The 22,804-nt window shown below is 43.3% G+C and overlaps 1 protein-coding gene across 1 annotated transcript in view; it reads left to right on the top strand.

The window, feature by feature from the left end:
• TECPR1 (tectonin beta-propeller repeat containing 1) overlaps positions 1-22,804 on the top strand; it is a 56,742-nt gene that overhangs the window by 4,617 nt on the left and 29,321 nt on the right. The window contains exons 2-16 of the mRNA XM_077274940.1: positions 4,856-5,084; positions 5,290-5,472; positions 6,739-6,861; positions 7,261-7,386; positions 8,810-8,984; positions 10,036-10,136; positions 12,497-12,598; positions 12,977-13,122; positions 15,108-15,541; positions 17,198-17,343; positions 17,619-17,774; positions 18,033-18,182; positions 19,474-19,631; positions 20,631-20,758; positions 21,042-21,144. Coding sequence (XP_077131055.1) covers positions 4,860-5,084; positions 5,290-5,472; positions 6,739-6,861; positions 7,261-7,386; positions 8,810-8,984; positions 10,036-10,136; positions 12,497-12,598; positions 12,977-13,122; positions 15,108-15,541; positions 17,198-17,343; positions 17,619-17,774; positions 18,033-18,182; positions 19,474-19,631; positions 20,631-20,758; positions 21,042-21,144 — 2,456 coding nt within the window. The 5' untranslated portion in view covers positions 4,856-4,859. The remainder of the gene's footprint in view (positions 1-4,855; positions 5,085-5,289; positions 5,473-6,738; positions 6,862-7,260; positions 7,387-8,809; positions 8,985-10,035; positions 10,137-12,496; positions 12,599-12,976; positions 13,123-15,107; positions 15,542-17,197; positions 17,344-17,618; positions 17,775-18,032; positions 18,183-19,473; positions 19,632-20,630; positions 20,759-21,041; positions 21,145-22,804) is intronic.

The raw sequence follows: 22,804 nt of genomic DNA, 5'->3' as shown, positions 1-22,804 counted from the left end.
CGACCCATGGACTATGGTGGCCCCACGTTGTAAAAATTCCAGCAGCTTTGTATCTTTTGTGACTTGTATGTCGGCATAACTTGCGGGACCACCTTCACTTTCCTTACATTGCAATGTACAGTGGTGTAAAAAAGTGATTGCCCCTTCCTGATTTCCTATTCTTTTGCACATTTGTCACACTAAAATGTTTCAGATCGCCAAACAAATGAAAAGACAACACAAGTAAACAAAAAATGCCGTTTATAAGTGAAGTTCTTTATTATTAAGGGAAAAATAAATACAAACCTAAAGGCCAATGTGGTGATTGCCCCCCAAAACATAAATTAACTGTAGTTTATCACATCTTTTGGAGGCAGAATTCAAATTCCCTGGACACACTCAGGCCTGATTACTGCCACACCTGTTCTCAATCAAGAAATCACTTAAATAGGACCTGCCTGACAAAGTGAAGTAGACCAAAGGATCCTCAAAAGCCAGACATCATGCTGTTATTTTTGTCTAATTTTTTTTTTTTTTGTGATCTGAAACATTTAAGTGTGATAAACATGCAAAAAAAAAAGTAAATCAGGAAGGGGATAAACACTTTTTCACACAACTGTATCATCGACATACTGTAATTTTTGGCCAAAGTCACCACATGGTTGCGGCCCATCTTGGCTAAGGTCCTCTGCAGAGTATTTGCACTTCAGCAGCCCCTTCCTTCTTGTGATCATGAGGTCCCTGCGGCTGGACATCCATAATCCGCATATGGCAGCATGATCGCATAATTACCTACGACACTACAGCCCGGTTTGATGCATCCGTGTCTTACGTCTGGGTACGGAATGACCACGAGTCTCCTGACTCAAACCCAACAGGCCCATGCAAACCCATGAGTTGAGGTCAAGAGACATACAGACGTTCCGCACATCTCAAACTGAAAAACACAGATGTGAAACCAGTAGTATAGCGGTATGACGTCTGCACGGTAATGCAGCACACCAGGCTTCTGTTCTTACATTATTTATAGGAAGTGAAAGTGGTAAATTAGAAGAGTAATTCACTGCACGGTCTCCTCTGCCAAGACTCGTTCTTCCCTAAATTGCATCATGACAAAGCATCCAGGACAATTATATATTTGTCTTCTCGGATCCTCGTAGATACCAGCCAGTCAGCAATGTCAGATCCGTCCTTCCGAGAGGTGTTAAATGAGTTGTCTCGTCTTATAACATGGCTAAAATTTGCTGAAAATCTTCTCTGTTCTCAAGATCATTGGGTTTTTAAAGGGGTGTTCTCAAGTGTAGGCGAGGAAATATCTCTCTGATCACTAGGGATCGGCGTTCCCAAGAATTGGGGGTTCTGAAGAGCCCTGTGTGAATGGAACAGAAGTCGGATCTTATTCACGGCCGCTCTATTCGTTCTAATGGGAGTGCTGAAAATCATTGATCGCAGCACTCAACAACCGGCACTCCCATTAAGAGTGAATGGAGCTGTAGTTTGCATGTTCGATCACCGCTCCACTCTGAGAAGCCCCAGTTTCCATGAACCCCGGGGTCTTCAGCGGTCACTGTTATGACCTGGTGGTTAAGGAGCAATATGGGATGAGCTCTGAGGAGGTGGTATCTTTACTGACCGCAGTTCCTAATCCTAACACCAACACTAGTAATAGCCGTGGGATGTTCCTGTCACTCCCTAGACACCTCGTCACAGCCTGAGAACTAACTACCCCTAAAGATGGAAACAGAAAGCTATCTTGCCTCAGAGAAAACCCCCAAAGGAAAGACAGCCCCCCACAAATATTGACTGTGAGTGGAGAGGGAAATGACATACACAGAAATGAAAACAGAATTTAGCAAAGGAGGCCAATACTAATCTAGATAGACAGAATAGGAAAGGTTACTATGCAGTCAGTATTAAAAACTAAAATTCCACGCAGAGTTTACAAAAATGATCTCCACACCGACTCACGGTGTGGAGGGCAAATCTGCTTCCCCAGAGCTTCCAGCTAGCCTGAATATATCATGATGACAAGCTGGACAAAAAGAAACATAACATGGGCTGAGAAATAAAGTCCACAGCAAATGGACAACAAGAACTAGCAAGAACTTATCTTTTGCTGAAATGGACAGGCCATAGGAGAAATCCAAGGAGAGATCTGAATCCAACCCTGAAACATTGACAGCTGGCATGAACTGAAGACCAGAGCCAGGTTAAATAGCAAAGCCAGGAGAGACGATCAGTGAAAGCAGCTGCTACAGCTAAACTCAAGGAGCAGCAGTTCCACTCGAAACCACCAGAGGGAGCCCAAGGACAGAACTCACAAAAGTACCATTCACAACCACAGGAGGGAGCCCAAGAACGGAATTCACAACAGGTCATATCAAGTTAACATGGAGGATAACTTTCAAACGTAAGACTACCCCTTTGATTCCATAAGTCTATAGCTTGTTGCCAAGTTTCCGCTCAACTCCCAGGTGGCGAGTATCCTTGGTAAAGACCGAAACTGTTTACTAAACAACTTGCTGCATTGAAGTTGGCAATAACTCCAGAATTCATCCACCAATCCCAGTGATTCTCAGTTTTGTTTTGTTTTTGTGACACATTGTACTTTGTCAATGGTAAATTTAGGTCGATGTGCTTTGAATTTATTTGTGAAAATTTCAGAAATTTGGCAAAAGCGTAGAAAAATTAGGAATTATTAAAAGTAGAATTTTGATGCAGCAGTCACACCACACAAAATAGTTACGGTAATAACATTTACCATGTGTATAGTTTACGTTTGCATAGTTTTTGAAACGTCCTTTTCTTTTGTTATAATGATAGAACGTTACAAAATTTTGCAACAATTTTTCTTATTTTTTTTTCTTCAACTAAATTTACAATACCTATATTTTTAGGGACTACTTCATATTTGAAGTGACCTTGTCAGAAAAGTAAACAAGATCCTATCTTAAAAACTGCACTGGGCTACAAAGACTGCAAAACCGCGTTCAGTAGAATGTTGCTTTAGCCCCAAATTTTACATTTTTATAAGGGGTAATAGGAGAAAAATGGACCCCACCATGTATAACACAATTTCGACTGACTACATAGATACCACATATGTAGGCAGAAAATACTTTTCGGGTACACCGCAGGGCTCAGGAGCAAAGGTACGTCATATTGGGAGTGCAGATTTGCTGAAATGGTTTGCGGGTGCCACATCACATTGACAGAGCCCCTGAAGTGTCCAAACAGCGAAACCTGACCCCATTTTACAAACTACAACCCTCAGTGAATTATCTAGGGGCGCGATTGGGAAAATCAGCCAAGAACATCTGGAAACTCAAACACCACCAACATAATATTAAAAAAAGATAAAAAAACGACAGGTGATCACATACAGTATATAACAACCTTTAAAAAAGACGCATAGAGGAATAATGATCAAAAGAAAAAACAGGCTAAAGATGTGATTTTTTTTTGTCTTTTTTCTCAATTTTATAGCATTTTTTTAGAACGACTCCAATACAAATGACTTTTCGTTTTTACTTTTTGCTTTTTAATATCTTACTCCAAGACGTAGAAAAAATTGCTGTGGCTGCATTCCTGCTTCCGCCTATATCTATACCTGGGCTGACATTTGCACCATGCGTTTTGCACTGATCTTGAGTTACCGTCTGTATCTTGTTAATGTCTATAACCGCGCTCCATGCCTGCGGAGCTCATATTTCTGGATCAGATTACTGTACAGTGCCTGGACTATGGATGACACCTGCCAGGATGCAGATCACCGGAGTGTGCTACGTGCAGACCCTGAACAAGCAGCGGTAATAGGAGCTGTACACTCCGCAACCTGGAAGAATCAGAAAGCCTCGCTCCGTACTCCATTCTCATCAGAAGGTGCAGAGTATTTCCAGAGCTGTGAAGGGTCCTGTTAGGGTAGGGCCCTCCAATTCAGCAATTAAATGGCCACGGTGCAGCTGAAAAGTGTAGCGTCGTGAATATTGTTAAATGATTTTGCAGGAAAAAAAAATGTCCCCATGTAAACCACATGGACAATACAATCGAGTATTATATAGAGTATATGTGCCCTTTTTTTTTGTAACCCGTTCCTAATAGAAATGCAACACATATCACATGCAGGTGTATAGCCGATCTATCAAACTATAAACCAAAAAAAAAATAAATTGCCCAAATTTTTGTTTTTCAGTTTTTACACCCCACCTCCCCCAATAAATAAAAGGCTATGGTTCCAATAAAACATACAGCTTGGCACCAAAAATAAAAACAGGCCCTGGGAAAATTAAAAAAAAGTTATGAGACTTAGAATATGGTGACACAAATGACATTTTTTTTTTCCAGATTTTTTTTTACATTTTTTAATTGCCATTTAAATAATAATAAAAATAATTGTGAGCAAGTTTAGTATCATGATTGTGGTGACCCGGAGAGTCGTGTTGCCAGGTCATTTTTAATGCAAAACCCCCCCCAAAAATTGTTGTCTTGTAACATTTTTCATCGCAATATGACTTTTTTTTTTTTTTTTTTTTCAATTTGTCCTTTTTTTTATTTTTATTTAGGACATTGTATGAAAAATTGAATGGTGTCATTCAAGGCTAAAACTTGTCCCATAAAAAGAAAAAAACTTATATGGTTTATATTGCTGAAAAAACAATAAATTATGACTCTTCAAAGAAGGGAAGAAAAAAAAAATGTATATTAAAAATGAAAACTGGCCGTAGTGGGAAGGGGTTAAAATAATATCCTATAAAGGAAATCAAATTTTACTACTTTTTTATAGGCTTTTTCATAGGGTAAGGTGCAGATTGCTGTTGACTGATCTCGGTTACTTTCGGATTTCTCACCAGTTATTTACCTTGTTGTGTTTGGCCAGGAGAATGCCAAGTACCATAGTGTGGGCGTCTGATATTTGGGGCAAGGTGTACACGCTCTCCACAGAAGGGCAACAATGGGAACTGTGTAAGGACGGACAGCTGGAGTTCAAGCGCGTTTCTGCCGTTCAGGCCTGCTGCTGGGGAGTCGCCTGCAACCATCAGATATATGTCTATGTCCATGCCAGCGACTTACCAATCCGATACCAAGAAGAGACGTATGAGAATCAGGTACGGACTTCTAGCGTCATGCACTACAAGTCCCAGCTAGTGATTGCCACTTTCCGGAATCCCTAGCACCTTGTCTGATACGTCGAGTTGCCGAGGATGATGCAGCGTACTGTAGTTATTGTAGAGAGAATGCCATTGGTCAGGTCTCCCACGTTAACGCAATATCCCTTTAATTCCGCCCTCTTTGTTCTGCCGATGTTTACAGCGCTGGAATCCGGTGGATGGCTTTTGTGAGAGGCTTTTGCCCAGTGACCGCTGGCAGTGGAGCGATGTCACTGGATTCAGACACCAACCTCTAGACAGTTTTATTCTACCCTCATCGCACTGGGAGTGGGAGTCCGATTGGTACGTGGATGAGAATATAGGAGGAGAACCCACAGAGAAAGGGGTAAGTGACCCATGTAAAAACTGCCAACAGCAGGAAAAGATTACATCTTATACAGAATAGACATAATACAGTGCCGGTTACTCTGTTGGGGAAGTGGAACAACTATTCATGTAAGGTCTGCTACTCTGTATAGAACGTCCTGTAAGCTATGGTAGTCTTCAGCGAAACTCTTGTCTGTAAAGAACCTCCTGTAAAGGCTGCTAGTCTGTGGAGAACCTCCTGTAAGGGCTGCTAGTCTGTGGAGAACCTCCTGTAAGGGCAGCTACTCTGTGGAGAACCTCCTGTAAGGGCAGCTACTCTGTGGACAACCTCCTGTAAGAGCGGTTACTCTGTGGAGAACCTCCTGTAAGGGCTGCTAGTCTGTGGAGAACCTCCTGTAAGGGCAGCTACTCTGTGGAGAACCTCCTGTAAGAGCGGTTACTCTGTGGAGAACCTTCTGTAAGGGCGGCTACTTTGTGGAGAACCTCCTGTAAGGGCGGCCACTCTGTGGATAACCTCCTGTAAGGGCGGCTACTTTGTGGAGAACCTCCTGTATGGGTGGCTAGTTTGTGGAGGAGCTCCTGTAAGGGCGTTTAGTCTGTAGAGGACCTCCTGTAAGGGCGGCTACTCTGGAGAACCTCCTGTAAGGGCGGCTACTTTGTGGAGAACCTCCTGTAAGGGTGGCTAGTCTGTGGAGAACCTCCTGTAAGGGCGGCTACTCTGTAGAGAACCTCCTGTATGGGTGGCTAGTTTGTGGAGGAGCTCCTGTAAGGGCGGTTAAGTCTGTAGAGGACCTCCTGTAAGGACGGATACTCTGTGGAGAACCTCCCGTCTTCGGAGAGCCTCCCGTAAGGCCTGCTGGTCTTTGGAGAGCCTCCCGTAAGGTCGGTTAGTCTTTGGAGAGCCTCCCGTAAGGCCGGCTAGTCTTTGGAGAGCCTCCCGTCAGGTCGACTAGTCTTTAGAGAGCCTCCCGTAAGGCCGGTTAGTCTTTGGAGAGCCTCCGGTAAGGCCGACTTCTCTTTGGAGAGCCTCTCGTAAGGCCGGCTAGTCTTTGGAGAGCCTCTCGTAAGGCCGGCTAGTCTTCAGAGAGCCTCCCGCAAGGCCGGCTAGTCTAAGCTTTAAAAGTCGTCTTCAAGTGTCTTTCTTTTTAGAGGATCACACAGAACTCACTGAACCTGTATCATCATCTTTCTGTTAACGACTTTGATACATTTTAGAATTTGGCTGATTTTCTTGCATGTCACATCAAACCATCACATCACACCTTTCTTCACATACTCTTTGCAGGGATGGACTTATGCTATAGATTTCCCTGCAACGTACACGAAGGATAAGAAGTGGAATTCCTGTGTGCGACGCAGGAGATGGATCCGGTACAGACAATACAAGTCTAGAAACACCTGGGCAAAGGTACATGTTCTTAGGAATGTGGAGAATAACGTGAGGGTTACACTAAGAGACTCCTTGGCTTGGTATATATAAATATCCAGATTTAAAGACAAATTGATAAGATAATTGAATAGAAACAGGTAGAGATGTTTGTGTGGCTCGGTGGGCGAGCGTGTGCGCTGCCACTGTGCTCGAGCTTGTGTGCTGCCACTGTGCACGTTCTCTATGGGTCCAAATCCTTCACCTCTGGACCAGGGCAGGATTCGCTTCCGTGCTGGCAAGTTTCTGCCTGGCATCTCATCTGCTTATCAGACCCCAGCTTTGCCATGATGTTGTGCGAGGCCTAGTCACTATGTCTCACACTACATCATAAGGCAAAACGCACTGAGGGTCTAATAATCCCTTTTATTCGTCTCTTAGATTTCCTCGCACATCGAGAAAGATCAGTTACCAGATCCCTTTAATGACATATCAGTTGGAGGATGGGAGATCACCGATGAACCTGTGGGGCGGCTGTCTATTTGGACCGTCTCTTTGCAGGGGAAGGTATGTGCGTGATTTTTTTTTTTTAGGGGGGAGGACACACAAGTTCCACTGATTGATCAAGGTGTAGCCACTTTGCGGATTAAAACTATGCAAGACGAGAGGATTAGAAGTCCTCCCGCTGTATGACTTTAAAGCAGTATTCCTATCCCAATATGTAGTAGGTGTAATAATATTAGCAAATACCTCCAATTAGAAATGTAGTATAGTTCTTCTGATTCGCTATGTTGTGCACCCCATGTGCAGAGCATTTCAGCAGCTTAGGTATCCATGGTTACGACCACTGACAACTAACTGTCACTATATGAGTGGTCATAACCATGGATACCTAAGCTACTGCAATGCCCTGCACATGGGGTGCACAACATAGCGAATCAGAAGTACTGTACTACATTTCTAATTGGAGGTATATGCGAATATTATTACAATTTCACTTACTATATATTGGGATAGGATCTTGGAGATGGGACTATCTCTTTACGGAAATTTTTGTTTTAAAAATGGGCCCATGGTGGTCTTTAAATAATATTTTAAAGACACAAAGATATACTCCCCTACTGGACCTCTCTGCTCCCCGCTTTCACAGCCGGTGTCTCCCACCCATCTTCTTGCTATTCTAGTGGGGGATGTTGCATAACTGTAATATCCAGACTTCAATATTTTCGCTTCCTGCTCAGATTGCATGTGACCGCTGCAGCCAATCTGTAGCTGCTGATTGTTTACAGTGGTGACATGCCAGAAGTGTAAGAAATCAATGACACTGGCATTAGAATTGAGGAGCGTTGGGGTCGAGTAGGTGAATATAAGAAAGTTTTTTTGTTGTTATTTTAACACTACCATGAACTCCTTTTTAAAATACTAAAAAGTAGCGTACGGTGGCCAGTCCTTGCAGAAAATAACTTTATGTCAACTGCGGCTTTAGCTTGCCTGCGCAATGGATGTAGTGCGCTGCTTATTCAGGGTGGGACGCAAATAGCATAAAGTACCAGGGCATAACATGGCAGCCATCATGTTGACATCTGCAAGTAAATAACCTGTGGAAGTAAACCATGGCGGGTCCTGATTAGTGATTTTTCTGGTATAAGGTGTTATCTGAGCATGCTTGGGTCCTAATCGAGTATTTTGGTGTGCTTGAAAAATATGCCGCAGTTGTTCGACAGTAGCAATACAGGCAGGGATTGTGTGTTTGTTAGGCAATCCTTGCATGTGTTGCAGCTGTCGAGCATTTTTTTTCGAGCACGCCCAAAATACTCGATTAGGACTCGAGCATGCTCAGATAACACCTACATGACGTATGAGTGCTATCCGCGCGTGCGGAGTTTCTTATAATCATCAGATTAGTTTGGGCTCCATCTCAATGTGATGTCCGCTTGCACCGTGTGTGCACGAGGCAGTGAAATGCCCATCGTTGCCCATTTTCCCTTAGGTTTGGTACAGAGAAGACGTCTGCCATGACAATCCTGAAGGATCATCTTGGTCAGAAATAGAAACGCCAAGCGAGGTGATACAGATAAGCTGCGGCCCCGATGACCTCCTCTGGGCTGCTCTATGGGAAGGACAGGCCATTGTAAGGAAAGGTATCGGCAGGAATAACCCTAAAGGTAAAGCTCACCGGATCATGGGCTCTTTTATATTCTCTTTTCACCAGCCCTTGATTATACACTATCTATTATAAATAGATAATATTTTTTTTTGCAAATATTCACTGTGTATTTCACCCCTTTAGTGTGAATAGGGGTAAAATCTGCAGCAGAATCTGCCTGTAACACGTGCGGTTTTTGCTGTAGAGTCACTAGGAGTTGGGTGTAATATTTCGGGGCTTAGTCTCCGGGTTTTCCCAAAATTGGAAATGATCCCAATGATCAGGATAGGGGATAACTTATTGATCACGTGGGGTCCCTAGTAACCCAGTGGATGAGTCACTAAATGGAGTGGGGGTACTGCCCCTCAAGTCATTGTTTGTGGGACTGCTGGAAATAGCTGAGCGCTTTTCTTGACTTTTTTCCAGCAGTCCCATGGAGAATGAATGGAGCTGTGCTCTGATCAGCCGGCGCTCCCTGTTCTTGGCGGCACTGGGAGTACCAGCAGTCTGACCTCCAGTGGTCAGTAAGGTCTTCCGCTATCTTTGGAAAACCCTTCTAAAGGATTTGTCCACTACTTTCATGTTGATCACATATCCTTTGGTGCCCCCTCCACCGAGAGAATCCGTACTCTAAGTATAGACATTTAATAAGTACAACTGAAGCTGAGCAAGTAGACTGGGGGAAAAAAGGAGTTTAGAGACACTTTAAGACTTATTTTGACAAATCGACTGTCAGCAGGAGTTTGCTGTGTGATCTCAGAGCAGTATGATGTAGGGGTAGAGATCCTGATTCCAGCAATGTGTCACTTACTAGGCTGCATTTTGTTTTATCAGCAGGAGATTATCACTACAGGACTCGGTGTCTCGTACCTCCTGGTCCAACCAGTCCCTCGCCCCTGATTAGCAGCTTTCTGTGTACAATATATATGTACAGCTCAGCATTCTGAGCTCTGCTAGATCTGCAGCAGAGAATACTGTGATTCTATCATAACTTTTTGTATTGCTTACCCAGAGCTGACGCATGATGTCTTTATGAAAGTCTGTGATCTAAGGTATGGTGTCTTTCTCAGGCACTTCATGGGAGATTGTGGAAGCCCCCACACCCGAAGACGGGATCATGCATGTGTCAGTTGGTGTTCACGTAGTTTGGGCTGTGACTAAAGAACGCAAAGTAAGTCACGCGATAGCCGAGATGTGCGTTTTCTCACCTCTGCTTCCATTGATTGCATAATAAAGGATTAGAGTTGAGCAAAACTATTTGTAGCCCCCTGGTCCAGCGGTCACGTTCGTACTCTGTGACAGCCGGATCAGAGGTCTGCGAATCCCCAACTACCTGCCGGCATCTTCCGATTGTCAGACCTCCGCGACTTTATGACCATGTCGTGACGTGCATCACTCCAGCTACTAATCAGAAGAGGCACCCAGGATGTCGACAGGTTGTCGAAAGTTCACAGTGCTCTGCTCCGACTTCCATGGAGTACTGTCGTGGATGATGGGCCATTTTTTTAAAATGTATTTAATATATCATTTTTATTGCAAAATTCTTAAAAAAATATAACTTCAACAAATACAACTTATAAGATTGATAATATTTTCGTCCAGTACGTACACTCGGTAGACAAGAGTTTGGTCTATGACTTATTTTCTGGATACTTATTGGAGATCATTCAGTCAATTGGTATCCAAAGTCTTTGTTGGAAGAACACAAGGGGAACCTAAATAAAACGAGAGAACAGTGTGGTCCTCCACATCGTACCCTCGTTTCTAAGCGGCAAGTCCATACTCCCTAATGCATGAAGAGTGTCTCGGGGTGGCTACAAGACGGACCACTTGTCCACGATAGCGAAATGGTGCCGAGGGGGAACACGGACCAATCCCAGTGACCTCTTGAGGGCCCCTGAAGACCGTCTACATTTGAAGAGGACCGCTACAGGACTAGAATTCTCCCCACCCCCAACCCAGCTTGGATGGCAAGCTAGGACTCACTACTACTCCCCCCCCCCCCCCTTCCCAGACTACTAATCCTTCTCTCCACCGGATCAACTTCCTAAGTCGTCAGAGTTTCTCCTCAGAAGAGTGGTCCCTGAACCCAACTGTTTTCAGGCAAATCTGTCTAAAGTGGGACACACCTGACGGCGACCTGATGGCATTCAGGATGAATAACAAAGTTCCTTGCTTTTTCTCCAGGTCTCTCGATCCCCTCATGATTTGTTTTGATGGTCATCCTTGTGTCTCCTGACTGGCCCAGAATAGCTTGGTAGGCAGAAGTGATCAACCTCATCGCAGACGTCCATTGGAAGCTCCCGGATTGTACAGACCTCTTTTACCAGGGTCCTTGCTTCCACCAGAATTCACACTGGTTTCTCTGACCAGGTCATCCACACCATGATCAAAGTGCATCTACCACTGCACTTAGAAAGGTTTTTTTGCTGGTGCAAAGCCGAGCACGCAGCTCCGATGTCTTTTTCTCTTCCGTCCCTTCTGACCTTTCTTCATTTAGGTTTCAAATCTCTCCGTTCCCTCAAGGGCTACGTTTCCGCCTTGTCAATCCTGTTCCAGAGAAACCTAGCTTCTCGCTCCCAGGTCAGAACCTTTTAATAGGGGTTGCTTACTGTGCTCTGCCCCATCATCCTCCCTTGGACTCCTAGGAGCTCAGCCAGGTCCTAAACGCTCTTTGACATTCCTCCTTTGTTTCTCTCCCATTGCCACTTCCTAGTGGCCATCACCTCCATCCGGCCATTAGTGGCTCTTTTGTGCCTCTTGCCCTTGTTTGTCCTTCACCAGGACAAGGTGGTGCAACATCGCATTCCTTACTTTCTCTTGAAGGTGGTTTCCACCTTAACGAGGACATAGTCCTTCCATCCTTCTGTCCATCTCCAACTCATACTTGAGAACAATCCCTCCACAAGTTGGACTTTGTCTGGGCTCTGCGTCTTTCTCTTTCTCTCACAGGAACTTTCAGACTTTCCAACTCTTTGTTCCCTCAGGCTTCGTACTGTTCTGGGCAATCTTCCGTTTTTTCTCTTTCCCACATTTGGTACTGCTTTAGGACATCCCATGGTCTCCTGTGTCCCCCCAGTGAAGTGATAAAGGACGATTTTGGGTACTTACTGTAAAATCTTTCTTGGAGCCTTCATGGGGGGTCACAGTTCCCGCCCTTGTTTTGGCTATGTTGGGTTTGTTCAAGTTAATGTTTCTGTGGCTTCTCCTACTGCTTTCTCATTTGGTGGTTTTATACTGTTGAGGAGGTGCTAGTTTTTTTTGCCTAGTGGCAGCAGCATGCACCCATGGTCTCCTGTGTCTCCCCAATGAAGGCTTTGGGAAGGAGATTTTACGCAAAGTACCTTTTAAAAAAAAAAAAAGACACTAACATCCCGTAGAGGTAAATCCTGTTATCAGGTTCCCTTTCAAGGAAAAACAAAAATGTCTTTGAAGGTGTCCATCATGTCTGCAGCCTTAATTGTCCAATTGCGCACGAACGACCTGAACCCTGTGTGATATTTTTCTTCTCCTTTTTTTACATTTATCCAGGTCTGGTTTAGAAGAGGAATAAACTCACACAACCCATGTGGTACCAGCTGGATTGAAATGGTGGGAGAACTGGCAATGTTGAGCGTTGGACTCAATGATCAGGTAATGTACAAACTAGACGTGTAGTCAGAATGTTACAATGACCCTATGGTATAAGACGAGACAAAGGACCTGCATTGGAATATATATGTCGGGATTATAGCTCTATAGGGCTGCTCCCGTCCGGGACATCATTTATAACATATTGTGGTACCATAGATGAGACTCCCAGGAGTAAGACCCACATCTGTCAGACATTTATGCCTTATTCTGTCCATATGCCACAAATGGGGCAAACCTTTTGTCTATTTTCCCTGATGATTGTCTCTGAAATGCTTCTGGCAGTGCAGAGTATTTCAGGAATTGTATATGATCTTGGCACATTGGTGCATGAAGTGATTCCGTATGTCTGGATTAAATATATTTTCTTATCTCATTTAGGTCTGGGGCATCGGCTATGAAGACAGGGCAGTATATTTTCGGCAAGGTGTCACTCCAAGTGAGCTCAGTGGGAAAATGTGGAAAGCCATTTTGGTTCCTAGAGAAAGCGACCGGTCAAATTCTGGAAGTGTCTCAAGCATTAACAGGTAATGACTATTTGAGTAAAGTCTCTGCGATCAGTTGTTGAGAATTTTTTTCACCCTTCTGCTCCATTTCGGGAATCTGTCAATGCTATTTTTCACAATAGAGAATGAAGCAGGTAAGAGAGTAGCGAGCTCTCAGTATAGCAGTGTACATGCAGAGGATAACTGTATCATGAGCACGTTACAGGCAGGGAATAACGGTATCACATGCAGAGGATAATGGTATGTGCACAGCGCATGCAGAGGTTAATGGTATCATGTGCAGAGTACATGCAGGGCTTAACTATCACATACAGAGGATAATGGTATCATGGACACAGTGCATCCAGAGGATAATGGTATCGGGGGCACAATACATGCAGGCGATAATGGTATCACTTGCAGAGGATAGCGGTATCAAATGCAGAAGATAGTGGTATCATGGCCACAGTATATCCAGAGGAAAACGGTATCACATGCAGAGTACATGTAGAGGATAAGGGTATCACATGCAGAAGATAATGGTATCACAGGCACGGTGCATCCAGAGAATAATGGTATCACATGCAGAGTACATGTAGAGGATAACTTTGTCACATGCAGAGGATAATAGTATCATTAATGGGCACAGTGCACACATAGGATAACTGTATCATGGGCACAGTACATGCAGAGGATAATGGTATCACATGCAGAGTACATGTAGAGAATAACAGTATCACATGCAGAGTACATGTAGAGAATAACAGTATCACATGCAGAGGATAACGATGTCACTTGCGGAGGATAATAGTATCATGGGCACAGTGCATACATGGGATAACAGTATCACAGGCACAGTGCATCCAGAGGATAATGGTATCACATGCAGAGGACAATGGTATCAAGGGAACAGTACATCCAGAGGATAGCTGTATCGCATGCAGAGGACAATGGTATCACATGCAGAAGTTAATGGTATCATGGGCACAATACATGCAAGGGATAACTCTATCATGAGCAGAGTACATATAGAGGTTAATGGTATCGTGAGCATAAGATATATGGAGGTTAAAGTTCTCGGATACTACCAGAACATAGCAGCTCAACCATTTCTATAGTGACCGCTGGCGGGTACTGCCATTCCACCTCCTATCAAATAAATAAGGGGTTGATCTACGGTGCCCGCCATGGTCACTATAGTTTTGATGGAGCTCCTGTGTTCCGGCTGCATCCTGTAACATCTGATCCATCGGGGATGTGGGGTATCGCACCCCAACCGATTAGATATTGATGATCTGTCCTAAGAATAGGCTATCAGTAAAAAAGGAGTAGCCAACCCCATTTATGGCATCATAGGTAGAGAAGGACATTTGTGTGGTGCATCTTTAGCTGAATGGTGAAGGTCGGGAAGTGATGTTGGAGAAGGAAGCGACTCCAGGCCGAGACCTTACGGGTGCATTAAGCGATTTCTTGTCTGGATTTCTGGTGGAAAATCTGCAGCGTAATACAGTAGTAGCAACGTGGACGAGGAGTTAAACAAATCTCATCTACACCCCGTGGAATAAAATCTACATGAGGATCGACACAGATTTTAAGCCCACAGCATATCCATTATTTTCTGTGCACTTTAACTGGGGATTTCTTTATTTTTTTATATTCATTGGGACCTCGAGTCCCCCCATTCCTCTGTATGCAATGGGGCGCAATCACTCACCTCTGATAATGTCTGCAAGGCTGATGGACTCCGCGGTCTCCAGGAGTCGCATAGATTTTAAATGAAGCTGCACCCCACATGGCCAACCACAGTGAGGGGCTTAGGACTGGCTTCTAAAGATGGTGGGGACCCCACTGATCTGACATTTATGGTGATAGATGAGGAATTACTGTGAGGTCGGAAACCTCTCCTAGACAGCTTCTTTATCAGGGTCATCACATTTTTATGCATTTCAAAATATTGTTGCATACAATTAAAATTTATTAATAGGTGGTAAGAAGTACCCCAAAAATAGATGTTTTATTCCTTTTAGTGCTGGCTGCTTCTTTGGAGATGAAGTGAGGGGTCAAACAGATTCAGTCATCCAGTCCGATGTAGATTCAGAAGCCGAACTAGCGCAGATACCAGATCTTGGTTCCAGTACGTTGGACGGAAAAGAAATCGTCAATCCAAGGGCAGAACTTCCCCTGGACCCCCAGGAAGATGCTGGTCCCAGTGGTGAAGAGGCGCCCACACACTCCAAGATGACCAGAGCTCCCCAGTGGAGCAGCATCGATCTGGTAGAAGCTCGCATCAGTTCACTCCAAGCTGCAGATGACGCCTCCAACCTGTCCGTGTTTGAGACATTTCCTGAAGGAACCGAAGACACTTTTGGAAGAGATCTATTTCCGCTGTGGACGTGGGTCTCTGGAGGAAGCTGTCTCATAGACTCTCAAAACTCCCTTAAATGGTTCACTCGGCAAGCAGGTATCGGCATTATATTGTCCTGCTTTATCTCGAGAATTTAGAATGTGGTTATTGGGCTACAACATCTTGGGTCATCTGCGAGTCGTAGTGAGTTTGAGCCCACACACATTTAGTAGCTGTCAGCCGAGCGATCAGTCATCTGACAACTATGTGTCCCGACACCTCCTTATAGAAGAACACTCGGCTCGGCCAAGCTCTCCTGTGATCTCTATGCCATCCTCCTTTCATCTCCCGGCCATTGTAAATCCAACGAGTCAAACCCTTCTCTGCCCACCTTCATCTGTCGGGAGACTCTTTCCCTCTCCATATACATTAGACTGTGGGCCGATCCTGCCAGTATACTGGAGTTTTACCTATTTTAGCCTTATGTATATGGGGCCATAGCTCCCCAGCAAACTTCAAAGGGTTCTGACGGCGCCACTCACCACCACATTGAGAGGTAAGCGGCACTGGTGATATCACTTCCAGAGGCACAACTAAAGTCCAATGGGCCCAGTGCAAAACTTAGACCTGGGCCTCCTCACCTGTTGGGCCTTTTATAGCATTCTAATTTCTCTAAAAATATACGAGTCGACCACCTTACCCCATTATGTAGTTATGTCCCCCATCCTGGTCCATCATAGTATATATGTCCCCCATCCTGGTCTATATGTCCCTTATCCTGGGCTCCTTCCTGGTATAGATGTTCCCCATCCTGGTCCCATAATGATGTGTGTGTATATGTATAATATATAATATCTCTTATTCTGGGCTCCATCCTGGTACATTCAGGGGCTTCTCACAAAATTAGAATATCATCAAAAAGTTAATTTATTTCAGTTCTTCAATACAAAAAGTGAAACTCCTATATTATATAGAGTCATTACAGACAGAGTGATCTATTCCAAGTCTTTATTTCTGTTAATGATAATGATGTTTTTGGCTTACAGCCAATGAAAACCCAAAAGTCATTATCTCAGTAAATTAGAATACTTTATAACACCAGCTTGTAAAATGATTTTAAGATCTGAAATGTTGGCGTACTGAAATATAAATTCAGTAAATGCACTCAATACTTGGTCGGGGCTCCTTTTGCATCAATTACTGCATCAATGCAGCGTGGCATGGAGGCGATCAGCCTGTGGCACTGCTGAGAGGCTATGGAAGCCCAGGTTGCTTTGATAGCAGCCTTCAGCTCGTCTGCATTGTTGGGTCTGGTGTCTCTCATCTTCCTCTTGACAATACCCCATAGAAAAAAAAAATGACAGTACTCCCCTTCTCTCCACTCCCCCACCATGCAATGTCTTCTGCAAGTCTCTGACTGGCCAGCTGCGTGTATTGCCACGCATGGACCTGATGAGTCTTCAGCTGGACACAAATTCTGTTGACCCGTCACCCGCACAGGCCCAGGCTTGACCTCTGCGACTATGATCGTTACACCCCTGATCGCGTCCACAGATAATGAATAGGACAGGTGCGTGATACCTACCCATTGCCCTCACAGGCAGCTAATGACGATCTCAAGAATTCCAACCATTCATACATTTTGCGATGGTTGCCAGTGTTCTTCCCCATGAGGACACAGTAATGTTTCAATTTGACCCCAATTTGTGAGCGACCGTAGCTGAGCCCTAGCCTACATGTTATCTTGCTATGTGCTATTTCCAAATGTTCCAGGTTTAACCGCCAGTATGCAATCAATGTCATTGTCTATCACCCCGGCTAATACCGCAGTGTGGAGGAAACAGATATTCGAGCAGCTCAGCGAGCGCACAAAGCGAGAACTGGACAGTTTCCGACACTACGAACCCGCCATAGATCAGGTATGGCTGATATTTGGGCCAATCAGATGATTGTGCCAAGAGCGGATCAGATCGGATATGCTGTTATCCTGCAGCGGCCACTACAGGAGAAATGTGGTATTACATGCAGCCATCCAGATGCTTTCTCCACTCTACCCTTCATGATATCCATAGCCTATAACCGAACCTATAGAAATGGGTGATCACCCCCTTTACCCAGCCATCGCTATTCTGACCCAATATTCCTTCCTATTCACATTTCTGAATCCTTATGATACTCTCTTACCTTTTTCCAGTCCGTGTGGGTGAAAACAGGCGCGTTACAGTGGTGGAGAGACTGTAAACCCTACAAATGGATCGATGTCCGGGTGGCCCTTGAGCAGGTGACGGCCAATGATGGATCCATAGACAGCATCCTCTTTATTTACTACACTCACTACGAGGAGAAAAAGGTAAATGCTCCCAATGGTCTGCGGTAATTGAAAGAATAGGGATGTATCAAGAAGCCATGTTCTAATATATCAAGTCATCAATGTAAAAGATAAATTGTGGCTTCCGGCAGCCACCACTAGATGGGGCTAACCGTATACTGTAGCGGGGCGATCATACACCAGAAAGAAGCCCCCAGTTCTGGCAATTGCTTGGTGGGGGGGTGTCGGCAGTCAGTTTCGCACTCCTTACTAACACCTCTCTATGTGCTTCCTTTTCAGTATTTGCACTTATTTCTCAATGAAGTCACAATTCTAGTGCCAGTCCTGAACGACGCGAAGCACTCCTTCGCCATATACACCTCTGAGAAGACGAAGCAGAGGTGGCCGGTGCGCCTCGCTGCTGCCACCGAGCAGGAGATGCACGACTGGGTAAGAGCAAGCGCCGGGCGACGGCTTATTTTTTGCCAGAAAAGTTGTACTTTCGAATGATACCATATATTATATCATCTGGAAAGTGGGAAAAAAATCCAAGTGTGGCGGAATATTAAAAAAAAAAAAAGCTATTCCGCAATTTTTGGAGTTTTTTTATTTTATTTACAGCATTGATTTTACAGTAAAAATTATGAGGCAGTATGACTCTCCAGGTGAGTACAATTACGGAGAAACTAAACATGCATAGTTTTGGTTTTATAGAAGGGGGGATAAAAAATTCCAACATTTGTGAAAAAAAAAAACATAAAAATTCACTAGGTGACACCATTTTGCAAGAGCCCCGTAACATTTTGCATTTTTGGGATATGGCTCTGAGGGCTTGTTTTTTCTGCCCATGTCATTGATTTTTATTGCTATCATTTTTCCGCTAGATGTGATGTTTTGATCGCCTGTTATTACATTTCTTTGTGTTGTTGCGGCTGCCAAAAAAATGCAATTCTGGCCTTTTGAATTTTTTTTTCTCATTTCTTAATTTTTAATGGGTGAAAAGAGGGGGTTGATTTAATCGTTTGTATATATTTTTTTTTCAAAATTTTCTAACTTTTTACTGTATTTATTAGTCCCCTTTGGGGACTTGAGACTGCGATCATCCGATCACTTGTGCTGTATACAAGAATACAACAGTATTGATGTATATAGCAAAAATCATGGTTGTACAGGAGTACCGTCTTGACATTCACAAGGGTCTTTAGCAGACCCCTGGCCATAATGGCAATCAATGTGTGCCCTGCTATCACATCATGGAAGTGTCGATGGACGCATAGTACAGTGTGTCCCCCTGCCACAGCGCTGTAGATGCTGTGGTCATAGATTGACAGCGGCATTTGACTTGTTGGACCAGCCTCATAGACGAGGAGTGCGCAGCATGGGCAGTCTCCGGCGACGCATGCGCAAATTGTGATCTCAGGAGCCAAGATCTCAATCTGCGCATGCGCCGCCTCCAGCGGTGTCGGTGTGCCGAGGAGTCACAGTGTGCTGGTTGTTATCACTCCCATCTGCTTTGTTGGACATAGACATCCCACTTGGTAGACAAGTCAATCAGATTGTAGGTCACAACAGCCAGGACACTGACTTTTCAACACACTGACTCCGCCCAGGTGACTCTTGGCGAGTGATTTACATGAAGCACACATAATCTGACATTAAAATGATTTTTTTTTATGTGTGTTGTTTCTTTGCTTTTTAATCTTTAGACATTAATTTTTCTTTCTTATTTCTTATTTTACAGCTCAGTCTTTTAAGTAGGTCTTGCTGTGAAATTAGAAAAGTGCAAGGTCCTCCTTCTCCGCAGGCAATCTGGTCAGTTACCTGTAAAGGAGACATATTTGTGAGTGAGCCGTCATCAGACCTGGAGTTTCTGACGAGCGGACGATTGTGTGACCAGATGTAAGTGTTATGGAAGGATCCGTGGCATAATGGCTTCCTCCTACCATGCACGGCTTCATATCTGTATATTGATTGCACCTGGATCCGCGCATGCGAGGATATTGTCCAGAGTGGACGATTCTGCTCAGAGTTTGCCCCCCATCCCCTAAAACAGTGGTGGTTATCATTCAAAGATCTTTAGCCCCTTCACTATACGACAATTTTTATTTTTTTATTTTTTTCCTCCACTTCTTCCATGAGCCATACCGTTTTTTTATTTGTCTGTCCATATATTTTACCATATAGTCTACTGGAAAAGGGGAAAAAAAATCCAAGTGTATTGAAATTGCCAAAAAAGGTGCAATTCCACAATTTGTTTTTGTGTATTTTATTTGCCTTCTTAACTATGTAGTAAAACTGACCTGGCAGTATGATTCTCCAGGTCCTTACGAGTATGCAGATACCAAACATGTGCAGTGTTTTATTTAGGTGGTATAAAAAAATTCTGAAAATTCGCTCTTTAGAGTGTCACCACCGCCCCAACGCACGTTTCGTTAAGTCTTCATCAGGGGAGGTGGGGACGCTCTAAAGAGCTGCATCTACACTTGTAAGTACTTTTCCTGCACTTGGGCCACTTTTGTTCAGATTGTTTGGGTAACTTGCCCTCCTTACTACTTTCTACATTTAGACAGGCCATTTTAATGCAAATATATTATGCATTAGTATTTGTTGCACCTTTTTCTTGGTGAGTGTTTTCCCTGCATTCATGTTCAGCAGCCTCTGTGTTTTTAGTGTTCTTTGCAGTTTTAATCTACTATTTCATAGAAATCATTTTTAGGGAATATACTCTGTGGGTATGAGGTCCCTTCTTTTGTGTCATAGGTAACATAATGTGTAAGAACATAGATTCCACTACACTAAGCTACATTTCTGCAAGTGTTTATTTTTGCATGTGACTCTTTTTTCTTCTCAATATATATTAATATGTTTGGATAATGGGAAATTGCTATTAATTTGCAGGTTTTGGCGTCAAATAGGAGGACACCTGAAGCTGGCGGAGAGCAGCAGCTGTGGTGTTGTGTGGGGCATCAGTTATGATCTCACTGCATGGGTTTATACTGGAGGCTATGGTGGCGGATTCATGCAAGGTACGGGGCTGAGTTAATATTTATTAATGATGTGACCAACTGTAATAATTTATTAGTTTTATACTGGAATAGTAAAAAAAGAGAGGACATTTTAAATATCCTACCCCGACAGGGAATGACAAGCTGTCTCTGTGTCTGCGGGAACTTGCTAGTTAATAAAGTCCTGTGATCACAGCAGCATGAGCGCAGTGTCAGATGCTCTCTGTCATCATGTAATTTACTATGTCAGTTATGTTCTCTCTACTACTAACAAAATCCTTTATATTTTCCCTTTTTCTTCCAGGGTTGGACAGCAGCACAAATAACATTTTTCCCCAGTCTGACACGACGTGTGTTTACATCTACGAAAACCAGAGATGGAATCCAATCACTGGATACAGCAGCACGTGAGTATTTTATCCAACCCAATGGGGCAGTGAAATCTACTTATTTTAGTTTTATTCTTAAAGTGAATCTGTCACCAGGTTTTTGGTATGTAATCTGAGACCACCATGATGTAGGGGCAGAGACGCTGATTACAGCGATGTGTCACTTACTGGGCTGCGTTTTGCTGTTTCAATAAAACCAGTGTTTTATCAGCAGATTATTACTAGAGGACTAGGTGTCTGGTGCCTTCTAGTCCAGCCACACCCTCACCTCTGATTGGCAGAGAGCTGCTACTCACTGGTGTGGGCGGGGTTATACACAGCTCAGCATTCGAGCTCTGCTAGATCCACAGCTGAGAAAACTGTGAATCTATAACAACTGCTGCACCCAGTAAAGTAAGTGATACATCGCTGGAATCAGGGTCTCTGCCCCTTCATCATGCTTTTGTCAGATTACATAGCAAAAAACCTGCTGACAGATTCCCTTTAACCTTCAATTAGTCACGTGAGGTCCTTGGGATCCCAAGAAATTTTGTTCTGTCATATTTCAGCAAAGATTGAAGGTAGGTAACCATCTGTTTCAGTAGATTCCTAGTTGGGCTGCCTTGCTTTCTCAGCACATCACATCGGCGCTCCTGTCACATGATCACGGGGTGCCAATGTGTTGTCACAACAGCCGGAGATCTGCAGAAGACCCCCGTGCCTGTCATTGTGAATCTCCTACGAACGTCGGTTTGTGGTCGGCATTCATAGGAGGTGGTGATTTTTGCTATACGTAGCAGGACTGATGATTGCTGATTCAAGTCTCCTCAAGGCACTATTAAATTAAGTATAAAAGTAAAAAACAAAGGTTCTCAAAATATGAAGAAAATTAAAAAAACACAAAAGTTCAAATCACTCCCCTTTTGCCACATTAAAAATGAAACAATTAAAAAAATATATAAAAAATACACATCTTTGATATCGCTGTGTTCAGAATCACCCGATCTATCAAAATATAAAATACATTAATCCGATCGTAAAATGGCGGAACAAAAAAAAAATGACAGAATTACTTATCGCAAGGTTGTGAAGGGGATAAATATTGGGGTTTTTTTAAATGAAAACTCCAGGGACCCAAACGACTAATCTTATAAATCATTTGGCGCAACTAACGAAAGGTTAATACACTTTGTCAGCACTAGATGGTAGCACTGATTCAGAAATAATATGAAAGGATCTTGGAGATGGGAATACCCCTTTTAAAGAAGCGATGAAAGGATGGTCGGTTCAAGTCCCAAATTGGACAAGAAAAATTAAAAGAAAATTCAATAAAGTTTCATAAAAATAAACCTCTTAAAAAATAAATAAATAAACAACAAAACTTTGAATGTATTTTTTTTCTATCAAACATGTTTTAATTGTGAAAAAGTTAAATAGAAATCCTATATATATGTTTGTTATAGCTGTGTTCACACCAGCCCGTAACATAAAAATAATGTAATATTTTTACCGCACAGTAAGAAGCATAGGAAAAACGTAAACTACAATAACAGAATTACTGTTTGTTTTTTTAGGATAAAGAAAAAAAAGAGGCTCAGTATTAAGATATTAAAATATACAAATAAAAAAGCAAACAAAAAAGCCCTTCTACAGCTATGGCAATGGATAAATGAAAAAAGTTAGAGGTCTCTGAATGCAA

The sequence above is a fragment of the Ranitomeya variabilis genome, chromosome 7 (genome assembly GCF_051348905.1).
Source record: "Ranitomeya variabilis isolate aRanVar5 chromosome 7, aRanVar5.hap1, whole genome shotgun sequence".
NCBI lineage: Eukaryota > Metazoa > Chordata > Amphibia > Anura > Dendrobatidae > Ranitomeya > Ranitomeya variabilis.
Note: the sequence above shows the minus strand (reverse complement) of the source record. Positions and strands in the feature narration are given on the sequence as shown.